This window comes from Epinephelus lanceolatus, chromosome 7, assembly GCF_041903045.1.
Source record: "Epinephelus lanceolatus isolate andai-2023 chromosome 7, ASM4190304v1, whole genome shotgun sequence".
NCBI lineage: Eukaryota > Metazoa > Chordata > Actinopteri > Perciformes > Serranidae > Epinephelus > Epinephelus lanceolatus.
Genome location: NC_135740.1, coordinates 44,721,276 through 44,735,009, shown reverse-complemented (window position 1 = coordinate 44,735,009; position 13,734 = coordinate 44,721,276). Strand labels below are relative to the sequence as shown.

Sequence of the window (13,734 nt, the reverse complement as noted above, 5' to 3'; positions counted from 1 at the left end):
AAATACACATTACAAAATACTCAAATGTAATTGAAATATGTATTTTAAATACAAGTAATAGAAATACTGCCCGTCCCTGCTCGTGATAATATAGAAAACAGGACATTGTGTTATTAGATTGAGTTGTGCTGTCTGTTCCTAGTGCACGGACTGAGCTGAGAGAGAAAGCTTGAAACTACATGAAACTGGTCTCTGCCTGGTTTTTAAGCTCTCATAAGGACAAGGTTGAATGAATTTGTTTGGTTCTTGTCATTATGCGTATGTGTTCTAATATTTTCTATATTACTGTACATCTTTTATGATTTTTGTTGTTTGGCTTTAACTTTTTGTGTACCGCTGTCTTGGCCAGATCTCCCTTGTAAAAGAGACTGTTGATCTCAACAGGATTTACCTGATTAAACATGGGTTGAATGAAATAAATGAATTATGATTTCTGCAAGATATTCAGTTTATATTCATTTTAGGTTTGTTACAGAAGACTTTTTTTGTTAAATCACAAAAGAATAACAGTGAAAAGTGTTTTTTGGCTTTTGGTCCAGTGCAATTTTTTTAGTTTCATGTAGTGTTGTATTATTAGCACCTGTTGTGTCAGCAGTGAGGAGCAGTGCTGTTTAACTAAGTGAATACTTCAGCGTAAACGTCAGAGGAAGTGCTGCCACCTGGTGGTGAAACATGGAGCTGCTCCTTCACAGCTGCAGATTAAAGTCTCTTCTGATCAGTATGATGAATCTCCACTGACACATTGATCATATAGGAATCATTATTATGTTCTGAATACGTTTCTCACAGGAAACACACTGACAGTAACGGCTTCACTTCCTGCTTGTTTTAGGGGATGTGTGTATTCAGTCTGGTCTGAGTTCAGCTGACGGTCAGGAACGTTTCACTGTTCTGCTGACATTAAAACAAAAGAAGAAGTCCTCGGTTGTCTTGTTGGTATATTTGGGATCATTTCCCTAAAACTGTGGGACACAAACACTTTCAGCTGAACGTAGGACTTCAACCTCCAAAACCACAAGTTTAATCCTGTTTCTACTTTTTATGTCTGAAAATTCATTCTATTAAACTTAATGAATATTAATCACTGAAACCTTTTCAAACTTTAAATATGTGTTTTTTTTAACAATGTAGAATTATCTCCCCATCAATATCACAACAATCTGTTTTCTAAATATCAATACAGTATTGTATTGTGTAATTTGGGCGGCAATATTGTATCAATACATGAACACCAGGTGTCATTTTTTAAATTTCATAAATTAAGAATATTGCAAATGCAGATAAAACTTTTGGCAGCCTGCGAGAATAATAAAATCAGTTCATTTTTCCGTCCACTAGACACATTTTTATCCCAATAAAATGACTGAAGTGAATTGAACAGACTGAAAACGTCATCTTATTACATAAAAACTGTTGACAGTTTTCTTCTGGGGACAGAATTTGCAGTTGACATAAAGGTAATGAATTGCAATATATGTCAAGGCAAAACTAATTAAAGTATCGTAATAATATGGTATCATGGTGCCTCTGGTGATCCCCCCCCCCTTGAAAGTATCTGAACACATGAAAACAAACATCGTCTATAAGATAATGTTTATTAAAAACTGTACAAACATAATCTGTCGTCGTCGTTATCAACACTGAACATTTAGAACAAATTAAAATCATAACGACCTGATTTCTTTTCCTCTTTTGTTCATTTCTACAGCATCGATTCACTAACTCCTCGTAAAGATCTGATCAGGCACTCGGTAAAAACAGAGATCAATAAAAAATATGCCATATTGGCTACGATCAGTTAAACTACATGAATATGCCGTTTTTATTCCCAGCAGTGATTCACTGACCCCTTTTTTTAAAAACATCCCATTAAAGAAGTAAAAAAAGAAACAATTAATAACTGAAATGAAAACAATTTTAAAAAAGCAAAATCACACACAGAGGAAAGAGCACATGAGCACATGAGCATGTATGAAGGATGTTATTATTTTAACAGAGCTGATGCTACATGGATTTATCCATTACAAAAAACAAAACCTTGACTCAAAGTCTTTGACACATGTGATGTCAGATCAGACTGAATCTAAACGTCTGCCCTCTGGACTTCAGGTGTTTGTACTGTGATGTGTTCACTGTCATCATGTAAAGTCTGCGACAACAGAGACTCGCTGTACAAACACGGACATGTTAGTAAATAGGGCCGCACGATGACTGATTACACCGGGTGTAAGTTACATTGGACCTTTGTTTGTTGTTATTTTTGGCTAATTTTCCGAGCCTATATATTTGGCACTACACTGCACAGCTATTATAAAGTTAGGCTGCTATAATGAAAAGCATTTTAATCCCTCTATGGCCTCTGCTTCTACATATTTCTGTATCATATTGTGGTTTAATATTATTTCTGACCTACATGATTCAAGTAACATTTTAATCCAATAATTGTTTTACGGTCATGATATGTTTGTCTTGGTTTTCAGTCAGTCAAGTGAAAAAAAAAACTCAACATCATGTCCGTATTGCAATGAACTGTGGGTAAATAATTCAGTCTGTATCTTCAGGCCCCTCATGGACTGGATGAATTGTGGATTCAGAGCCCTCAGCACTCCCAGACTTCCCGAGAACCCGCCCGCAAAATCTGCAAGTGCAGTGAAGTGCGGACGTCTGGATTCAGCCGTTGATCTGATTTGATTATCGGCTAATTGTCTCCAATAATCTGAAACACTGAATAATTCTGATTCTTTTTCTCTGTGGATGAACAGAAATGAAGCAACGTTTCAGCAGCGAGGCACAACAGGGTTCATGTGATGGGATAATTTAAGATATTTTTTGGCATCTCTTGGTCGCACTGTGACGTCACACTGTCACACAATAAATGCAGAATGTTTATGCGATTGTTTTTGACTTTGAGTCAGTGAACAACTTTATTAAAGGTCTCAAAGCCATCAGAGGCTGAAACTGTGAAGTGTCCTGGATGATGTCCTGGACATAAACTTAATTTATATCTGACTATAAGTTGAAATAAAAGTCTACTTATAGATTTTTAAAAAGGATCAATGTTTCTGATTGAAATACATCGAACATGTTTCACGTTCTATAACAGTAAATACACCCATAAACAGTGGAAGAACCAAACATCAAACCTCCCAAAGTAAAAGTATTTGTGATATATTCCCTGTGGTTCTCAGTGTTTGCATGTGATGATGTTAAAGCGTCACTTTCATGCAAAGTAGCTGTTAATTTCCAGTGAAGCTGAAGTCTGTGTGAACAGAGACAGAGGTGAATATTGTTTCTGTGTACACCAGTAAAAAATCACTGTATTGCACCATGTTTGATGGTTAAAGGACTCTGTGAACATTGTTCGTCTGTTATTAGTTTTATCTGCAGTTGTCAGACGATTTGTTAGATTTCTTTTCCCAAAAATATCTGTCTCATCTTTCTCCCAAAGAACTGTGCGTCAAAAATTTGAAATGAGCTTATCGTCTTTTTTTCTCACCGTCGTCGATCATAAAAAAACTTGAATAAACCCTGTGAAGTTTCTCAGTTTCACACTTTGTGCAACTTCTGCTTTTGTTTCCCAATTTTTTGACTGGTTTATGTGCAAATAAACGACAACCTGAAACCTCCCGAGTGTCTGCAGCAGCTGCAGCAGCGGCAGCAGCGGCGGCGGCGGCAGCAGCGGCGGCGGCGGCGGCAGCGGCAGCGGCAGCGTTGGTTTAGTCGGAGTGAAGGGACAGAGCCACTTTGAGGCAGCCCAGCTCTTTGCCCTGGCTACCCAGGATGCCCTGCACACGGTAGTTCCCGTTGGTCAGCCAGGAGGGAAGATCCATGTAGGGCAGGTAGAAGTCTGACTGAGGCAGAGAGTACGAGCCCTGAGGACACACAGAGGACACATAGAGGACACACTGTATTAGGACATGCTGTGACTCTAACAAACTCTCTGTACAGCCCAGCCACACATTAACTATTACTGATGATGATAATACTTCTGGTCCAGTGTGTCGGATTTAGGAGGATGTGCTGACAGAACCTGAATATAATATAATAAGTATGTTTTCTTTTGTGTATAGATGGAGGACGCATGCTGATGATGTCTTCTTCTTGCGTATTGACGTCAATGGACGTATATCGTAGCTTGTGATTCAGTAGCCGCTGTCATCGTACAATCTGCATACATCAAACTTAATGATGTACCCAAGTTTATAACATAAAACCAACAGGAAACACTTTGTCACCGTTGGGGAATATTTGCTCTGTCAAAACATGGAATACCACAAGGACCAGTTTTGGGTCCTGTTCTGTTCACTGTCCACACGCTCCCCCTGGGACTAATTATACGTCATCACTCATTAAAACCTCCTGTTGGTCCCATAGTCTCTGTAACGACCAATAAGCAGCACACAGATGACTCACAGCTTTGAAGGGGCAGTGGCAGGGCAGGCCGTAGGTGTGCAGCGGCTCAGGACAGTCCTGACCAGGAGGGATCAGCTGGTTCAGGATGTCACAAGCGTCCGGATAGTGACAACTGCCCAGCTCCTCCAGGCAGGGGACAGTCACCCAGAAACCCGCCACCTCCTTCTCCAGGGTCACATTCACCTGAGGAGCAGAGACAGAGGAAGAGGAGACAACAAGGTGAGGGGCTCGCTCTTCATCCTGAATCCAACAACCTCACAGCAGACCTCTCCTTAAATATTAGGTTTAAAATAACACACACATCTACGGAGCGATAAAAAGGTGACGGTCTCATTTAAAAGCTGTAAACACAGACAGATGCAGAACAAGGTGTAATCAACATGTGGAAGTAAAATACAGCAGAGGAACCAGAGTGTGTACAAAGATCTGACACAGTAAACATGTGGTTAAAAACAGGAAATGCTGAGTGGAGCTTTGAGGAAGTGACACGACGGCAGAGAGAGAAGTGATAAGAATTTGATCAGGTCACAACGATGAGTGACCTCACATAACCTCAGGTGTGTGAACAGGAAGCAAACACTATCACACACACCTGAACTCTGCTGCACCTCACTGATTATGGACACGGCACTGTTTTGATCATGGATTAATGTTTTTAATCATTTAATCATTATCCTGGTCAGCAGTGTGTGAAAACACACTTCACCACAGTGCAGATATCACACACACACACACACACACACACACACACACACACAGTGCTGTGTGTTTACAGTGTAATCAGCTGGCTCTGTGTGTAAAGTCACATGTTCATGTTTGCTGCTGCTTCTGTGGTCTAAAATAAATATCAGTATCTGGGGCTCGAACACAAGCGTCAACTCCTTGGGCCTTTCCCAAACCACCCTCTACACCCTCTCCCTACCCACCTCCACTACGTTTCTGTGTTCATGCAGAGAGTCCGCCACGTTAAGTGCCATCCCAAACCAACAAGTGAGGAGTGGAAGTGTGTTATAAAACCCTCCAATACTCTCGACGATGTACAACACAGAACTGTGTTCATCATCATAAGATGCTCGGTGCAAATAACGCTCTGCTCAACTACTCTGAGGAATGTAAACTGCTCAAACTAAGAGACATTCAATATGTCACACAGACAGTAACATCTTAAAGGCTACCTTGTATTTAGGTTCAAATATAAACCTCTCTAGTCAGTGTCAAGTTTATTTTATAGTGTAACAGGAGCAGCTTATAAACATCAGAGTGAAAAACGAGAAGATGATGAAAGTAGTAATGTCGCCAATGAATCTCAGGGATACATTTTATTCTTTCTTATGTATTATTTATTTATTTGTGTATTTATTAACTTATTTATTTGTCGATTCATTTATTTATTTTAATGGCCAAAGGATAATATACACTACCAGAATTCCTGTGAGCAGCAGCACGAACCAAATAAAACATATAAAGAACATAAAATGGTGCAGCACAGTGGTGCAGTGGTTAGCATTGTTGCCTCACAGCAAGAGGGTTCCTTACACCCAGGGTGAGGGAGCCCTTCTGTGTGGAGTTTGCATGTTCTCCCCGTGTCAGCGTGGGTTTCCTCCAGGTGCTCCAGCTTCCTCCCACAGTCCAAAAACATGCAAGTTAATCGGTGACTCTAAATTATCCGTAGGTGTGAATGGTTGACTGTCTCTGTAGCCCCGTTTCCACTGAGCAGTTCGGTACGCTTTTTCCCCGTTTCCACTGCAAAAAGTTGTTGATGGTACCAATGGAACCGTTTCCATACTGTCCCCATGTTTGGTCCCCCCTCTGTTGGGGTACCTAGCACACAGATCTGGTACTAAAAGGTGGAGCTGTGAACACTGCAGTCTGATTGGTCAGTAGAGGACGGTCACTCTGCTCACTCTGCGTGGTGGAAACGCTAGGGTCTAGGTGTTTGGTGGAAATGGGGCTTATGAGTGAGCCCTGTGATAGTCTGGCAACATGTACAAGGTGTACCCGACCTCACGACTAATGGCAACTGGAACAGGCTGGGAAAGCGACTCTAACAGGATAAGCAGTTATGGAAAACGAATGAATGACTGAATACGAATATAAAATGGGAGTAATTGTATTTTTCTCCATGGTTACCAAATATAACAACAACTTATTTTTCTGCCGCAGAGAGGGAAGTGTTTCCCAAAGCTTGCTGCTATATTTACACCCAACACCATGATGAAGGAGCTTCATTCAGCTGTGAAGCTAACTACAAACAAGTGACACGTGAGTCAGAGTTAGAGTTGTACCGATAGCGATACCAGTATCGTAAATGCCTCCGATACTGCCTAAAATGCGGTATCAGGTATCGGCGAGTACAGCCTATGACCAATCCGATACCATGTAATGCCTCACGTCATTACACATACGCACGCTACAGGCAAACGAAACGGAAACGGAGCGGAGTTTAAAAAGCATTCTACTGTAGCCTTTAAAATGTCTTTTTACCAAATTGTGTGGCTGCACTTTAACCTGTGTCTTGATCTGTGTCAACACTGGATAATAATAATTTAAAAAAGTTTTATGTCATTCATTCTACTATTATGTATTTATTTCTTAATATTTTACAGAGTTTTAGGAGTTGAGACGTACAACAATTCATATCCCATCCATTTTTATTTTACGCGCTGGTATCGGATCAGTACTCGGTATCGGCAGACACCTAAGGTTCAGGGATCGGAATGGGTATCGGGAAGGAAAAAGTGGTATCGGTACACCTCTAGTCGGAGTGGGAGTGGGTAGGGTCCAGTTTGGGAAAGGCCCTGCGTGTTTGTGACATCAGTTCTGTCTCCTAATATCCAGCAACAACTCAATCAGACAAAACAACGTTAAAAAATAATCTCAAATCATAAAAATACTGCTGCAGTCTGCATTTTTAGGGCCACAAATAATCAGGGAAAATTAGGAAGCAAAAACTTTATATTTAAATTACTGCTATCTTTTATTTGATTCAGCTAACAATCCTCAGTTTGGTCTGTCCTGCACTTAAACAAACAAATTATAAACCAACCCTGGTGTTCATTACTTGGGAGCAGCTCACAGCTCTGATGTGTCCGTAGGTCAGTAACATGTTGTATGACACAGCAGAGGCTCAGTTTGGAGCGGGAGTTTTATACTTCAGCTTTTATTGCTGAGCGTGTGATCAGAGACAAAGTGTCTGAACCAAACCTGCTGAGTCAAGAGCTTTTGTTATCCTGCTGCTTTACACACATGACTGAAGCTTTACAGTCAAAACTGGAGCATAAACCTTCTTCTGCTGACCAAGCATTTCTACCTGCAAACCTCTGACGTACCACAAACTTTGACACAGACAGAGGGACGTTTTAAAAACTGTTTAACGTGGACGAAAGAAACACTGTGAGCTCTCTTGAGGACGGTTTCTGACCTCACCAGGAAATAAAAACTGCTCAGACAAACCTGGCAAGATTTATGAACCTCGCAAACATGAATTAAAGACATAAAGCTTTTTATTAGCTGAACTCAATTGACATCAGAATTTTAGATATTTTCAGGACATATTTTCTTAAATTTGTGCTTTTTCTTATGAATAGTGAAAAATGTTTCAGCCTCTTTGGCAGAAATTTAATCAAATAAGTTCAGAAGATGAAACAGTCTTTGTGTTGAACAGCTCTGTGAGCACTGACGGCACACAGAGAGCTGCTCACATGAAGCTCACAGGATCAGACGCCTGTTTAGACTTCGCCCAAACACAACCTGATCACCACACACACACACACACACACACACACACACACTGCACAGTAAACACAGTGAGTTAGTTATTCTGTCCCAAGCAAGCTCTGATCACATGGACTGTAACCGGCTCCTAATGTCCTTATTGATTTCAGCGACGACCTCTTTATAACGTTTTATGATGTTTTTATGATGCTTGTTTCCATGTTTTGCGCTGTCGTTGATGTGTTTTTGAAACTCTGTTATGCTCAGATGTTGCTAAGCAAATTCCTCGTGGGGCAATTGAGGTTGTGTTTATTCATTCTCTGTATTCAAAGTCCAATAATCTCACTTTACTGACAAACTGGGGTGTATGACCCAACAAAGACGAGCTTTAAAAACAGTGTTTCAGGCTGTCACAGGCATCCAGGCACAAAGAGCAACAAGAGAAGACTTTATATACCGTAAAAACTTCAATTAAACGCCCAGTCTCTTTTACTAGCCCGGTGTGGCTGTACATTTTGACAAATAAAGGCCTGTCTCAATTAGGAGCCTGGTCTAGTTGCCAAGTAGTTTATTCTTATAGAAGTTCTTTGGATATTAAAACCTGCCTCTCCCCCACAGGGCTGTAGGCTCCATAGGAGCGTTAAAATGTGTTTGTCTTGTTGTGTTATTGGGAGCCAGAATAGAAGGAGTCATGGCTCAAAACCAGCCGCCACTGCCCGTCAACAAAAACAAAGACAACTATGGTTAAATGTGATAAGACCAAAGGACTGGACGGAGGCCATCATCATCATCATCAGGTCATCAGAGTGTCCAGAATGCGCTCTGCCACTCTACGTATAGCCCTTTTTAGACAGGAGTTGTGCAAATTTGCAGGAAAGCCCAATCAGTCTTTTTTCAGCATTGGCAGTATAAAAACAAAATCAGGGAGTGCAGCAAAATGCCGCCTACCTACTTTTGTTTATACAGAATGTGCCTTTGTCGGGGCAATGGGGGGCGTGAGCAAGTAACAAAACGTGTAGCTCAGCACGTGACGTAAACAGTGACGTGGGAGGGAAGCCGCGGCTGGTCAGTCCTTCGGCGATTCTCTCATAAGTCGGCCCGTTCTTCACCGTCCCCGTCATCTGACGGTTAATGGCCTCTTCGTTTGCGAGGACAAGGAGGGCGCGCAATTCCTTGTCTCCCCAGTTGCTCATCTTTACAGTGTCTGTCAGGTTTGTGTTTCCCTCTTGCTACTAGCTGCTCGCTAATTCCTGCTATCAGCTGTTTCCTGTTTATCCACCGCCAGTGGGTCGCACGTGCGGCGTCATCAACAGCTCCTCCCACAAGTCATCAACAGCCCCTCCCGTTGCAGAAGGCCACCTTGGTGTGTTTAAACTAAAAGGGTTCCGCCAATATGTCTACCCTGTGTGTCTAAACGCTCGCAGCTTGCCGGCAAAACATTTGCGGAAAATCTGGCAGTGTAAAAGGACTTAAGAGTGCGGCGCTCTGGATAACCCAACGCTACATTCACACAGCGCTCCCAATTTATGAACTGTCCAGTTTGTGTCAGAGTGCGCTCCCACACTCAGAATGAGTATTTCTGAACGCACCACTCACATCATCTTCCTCCATCGTCTAAAACAAACCAACAGACCTTACAAGCTAGCACTAGCTAATGTCTGTGGCGAACGGTTTTGCCTCCAGCTAAGCCCCGCCCACCAAAAATGTTTTGCATTAAAGGGACTAAAGGCCTGTCCCAAATATAAGCCTGTTGACTTCAGTGATTTAAGCAAATAATAGCCCAGGCTACTAATTAAAGTTTTACAGTATGTGTATAGAACAGTGTCAGTGTACTCACAGCCAGCGGAGCATTGAGCTCTACAGATGTGGATCCAGAGGCGGAGGCGGTCAGGTCTCCTGGGATGGAGATGGGATCTGGAGACACGCTCAGAGTCTTCAGGACCGCCGGAGCATCTGGCTTCCCACAGTTCTTCCAGTCAAAACCCAAAATCTGTCCACAGCAACAAAGTTAACATCCACAATCAGTTTTCAATTCTTTCTTTGACATTTTTATATTGATGGGACCAGGATTTATTGTAGATCATGGTTAAAAAAGACATTCATAATAATTTAATCGTGGTGAATTTCCATCCTCGGGATAGTCATGAATATTGTGTGCCCAAAGAGACTGTTGCTGGGTAACCAACAACAAAATAGACTCTAAGAACAGGCTGTAAACACACTGAGCTCTAAACACACAAGATCCTCATCAAGCATTGTCATATTCATATCAAAAGATTTGACACCATTTTGAATAGTTGAAAAGGCTTTTTAAGACTGATTGTTTGTTTTTCCAAAGGGGAACTGTTCTCTACTCATCAGAGGACGGGGGTGGCTGCAGTGTGACTTTGGTTATTATCTTTTTTTTGGTTGTTGTTTTTTGCAACAGATATTTTTCCTTGAGCCTCCCTGAGTGACTGGAGGACAATACATGACCCTCCTTTCACCATTAATGACTTATTTGATTTTTAACACTTTGATGTTTAAAATGTTTAAAAGTTAAAAGTCGAAGACAAAATTCGTGGAGTTGAAAAAAGCCTCGGACTTTGACTCTTGTTGTGCAAACAGTTTATGTTTGGCCAAATTTTAAATGCAACGTACGATACAATGAAATATCACTATTTTTTAGCTCAGATCTGTTTTTTTCTGAGGAAGCCTTTATTGCACATGATGTGTCTAAGGACCGTTGGAAATGTGAAAATCCAACAATGTTTTCTGATTTTTCAGGTTCTGTCTGCGATAAATGCTGCAACTTTGGCAAATGTTAAAGAAAACATATCTTTCTCCAACAGTCAGCTGACTCATTCATCAATCAATGAGAATTAGTGACTGTGTCATTATTTGAGTTCTCTCTGTTTATAAAGGTACAGATGATTAAAGGTGGTGCTTTTGTTTTTTATCTGTCCCCTCAGGTGAAAGATTTACAGGGATAGTTTGGACTTTTTGTAGTGGGGTTGTATGAGGTATGTCTCCTCAGAGCAGCGGTTCCCAACTGGTGGGTTGTGGGTCCACTCTGAATGGACCCCAAGTGACTCACAAACATGTCAAGTTTGTAAAAAAACACATTTTCTTTTTAAGTACAGTGAATGTCTGGCACAGAGCTTTTATTTTTAAGTTCTGTTTCCTTCTGTCAAGTGAGTGACTATTGGACAACTCCTTGACAGAGACTGCAAACTATCTTGAGGACGTGGCCAAACAACAGTATGACGCTGAATGTATTAAATTATGCAGACCTTGAACTAATGACACCTAAAACAGCACCACCTAATAAGAAATTAAAACAGTATAAGTGTGTGCTATATTGAGAGTATTTTCAGTTTTACCCTTCAGTCTGACAGGCCATAGCAGCTTCAGTTGCACATCTGTGCTCTCGTCAAAGTCACCAGACTCCATTGACAAAAACAGTAACTTAAGCTCTCTGAGCACAGGAGCTGCAGGTCTACTACTGCATTAATCAGTTAGTGTTATTGTGTGACTTTGATGACCTTGAAATGACCCTTTAAAGCGCCAAAGTCACACAATAATACAAACTAACTGACTGATGGAGGCAGCAGCAGACCAGCAGCACCTGTGTTCAGCAATCTTAAATCCCTATTTTTCTCAGTGGCTGTGAAGAGAGCAGTCAAATGGGTTCATTTTCCTGTTTGAAATGGTGTCTGACATTAAAGCAGAGCAGTGAAAATATTCTAAATATAGTGCACAGTTAAACTGATACTGATTTTTTTGTTTTACATGGCACATTTTCAGGTGGCTTCAATACATTTTGTTGCTGACCCCTGTCCACAGAAACACATTGCTCAGCTTTGATGTTTGACTTTGGCCTGCTTTTCCAAACTGAGGGTGAACTGACTGACATCTGCTGTGTAAATACTCTGACTGTGGAGAAATGCAACACACAACCCCACTTCAGTAAATCTGAACTGTCCCTTTAAGGCTGTTGTAGCTGTTTTACAGGACACACTGAAGCCTGAACACAGTGTTACGACAGTATTAGCAGTATTACGGTATTATTAACATAATGCAGAAGTGTAATGGTGTGATATAGCTCTAAAGTTAACAGTAATGTAACGGTAGCGTAACAGTAACGGTAATGTAACGGTAACGTCTCACCTGAGCCTTGGTGACCCTCTTCAGTGTGGCGGGGCTGCAGGTGACCTGACTTAAAGCCACAGCCGTCAGCACGGTCACCGTTAACAGTTTCTCCATCATGTCCTCAGTCACCGGACACACCGACACAAACACACCGGGAGACACACGGTCCGCTGTGGACTACGACCCCTACGACCCGTTAAACTATCCGTTACCGGAGCCCGACTGAGCACGAGCTGGAGCCGCAGCCGTGTTTGCCTCTCCTGGTGAAGTTACTTCCGTGTTTACTATGGAACCGGCCCAGTCCGTCACGTGACCGCCGAGTCACGTGACCTGCGCCTCTAAAATAAATTTAATTAATAATAATAATAAAATAACAAAGATTGGAGTGGAATTTTTAATGATTCGACCCAACAATGTTTACTTTATATTTTTTAATTGAATTAAAAAATAGAACTTAATTTAGGAAGTGATTTTATTTACTTATATATTACGGCTACGTAAATGTAAATGTGATTTAAAATATGGAACAACTACAACTTATAAACGTTTACAACCCTGTTTTTTTTTGTTTTTTTTTTTCGTTTTTTAGAGAGAGTTGCATTATGGAGTTGAACTCAGAAATTCATATTTTTATTGGTAATTTATTTGATTTGGTAATTATTTTTTCGGCTTGTTTATATTTAGAATAGAATGGAAGGCTTTTATTATCATTGTACGACGATACTCTTGAGATTAGGAGTGCTATATTATCACAAATCTGATCAAGTGCCAACTGCTCATTAAAACCAGCAAGTAATAAACAGACATCATCAACATCGTCATACATAGAATCGGAAATAGTGTTAAAAAAATTTAAATAAACTTATGGCTTCAAAGAGACTTGTCAATTTTAGGATGAGTCCTTTTGACTAAAGCTGAAGGTGTTTCCAGATTTGTGTAACCAGCCCTTTCCCTCAATGTTTGTGATTCCACATGTAAGGATATTAATAACATGTTTGTTAACTTTGTATGGAAGAATAAGCACCATCATCTGAAGAAAACCCTGCTTTCTGGACCTAAAGATAAAGGTAATTTTGATCTACTGGACTTCATGGACTTGAATTATACATTTAAGGTGAAATGGATAAAAGAATGCTTAAAAGCTCCAGACTACATTATGGCATTTCATTCCACACAACATATTCAAGAATGTTGGAGGTCTTCGGTTCTTATTGTCATGTAATTAGTATCTCAAGGTTACCAGTTAAGATGTTGGAATTTCATCAACAAGCTTTGTTAGCATGGAAACTATGTTATTCACATAACTTTTCTCCACATAAATCTGTCATCTGGAACAACGAATGTATCACTAAAAGGAACAAATCACTCTATTTACAAAATTGAATTGATACAAATCTAATTTATTTATTTAAAAGACTTTAACTCTAATGGCCAATTACTTAGTTACAAAGATTTTCTCACAGAAAGAGCATTCCC

At 40.6% G+C, this 13,734-nt stretch overlaps 1 protein-coding gene across 1 annotated transcript; it reads right to left on the bottom strand.

Moving 5' to 3' along the window:
• Positions 1-1,576: 1,576 nt before the first annotated feature.
• gm2a (ganglioside GM2 activator) lies at positions 1,577-12,516 on the bottom strand. Its single transcript, XM_033632974.2, has 4 exons — positions 12,277-12,516; positions 9,965-10,117; positions 4,414-4,596; positions 1,577-3,872 (listed from the first exon to the last, which is right to left on the bottom strand). Exons 1-4 carry the CDS (start codon positions 12,373-12,375, stop codon positions 3,717-3,719), a joined length of 591 nt encoding a protein of 196 aa, XP_033488865.2. The 5' UTR covers positions 12,376-12,516; the 3' UTR covers positions 1,577-3,716.
• Between the last annotated feature and the right edge of the window lie 1,218 nt (positions 12,517-13,734).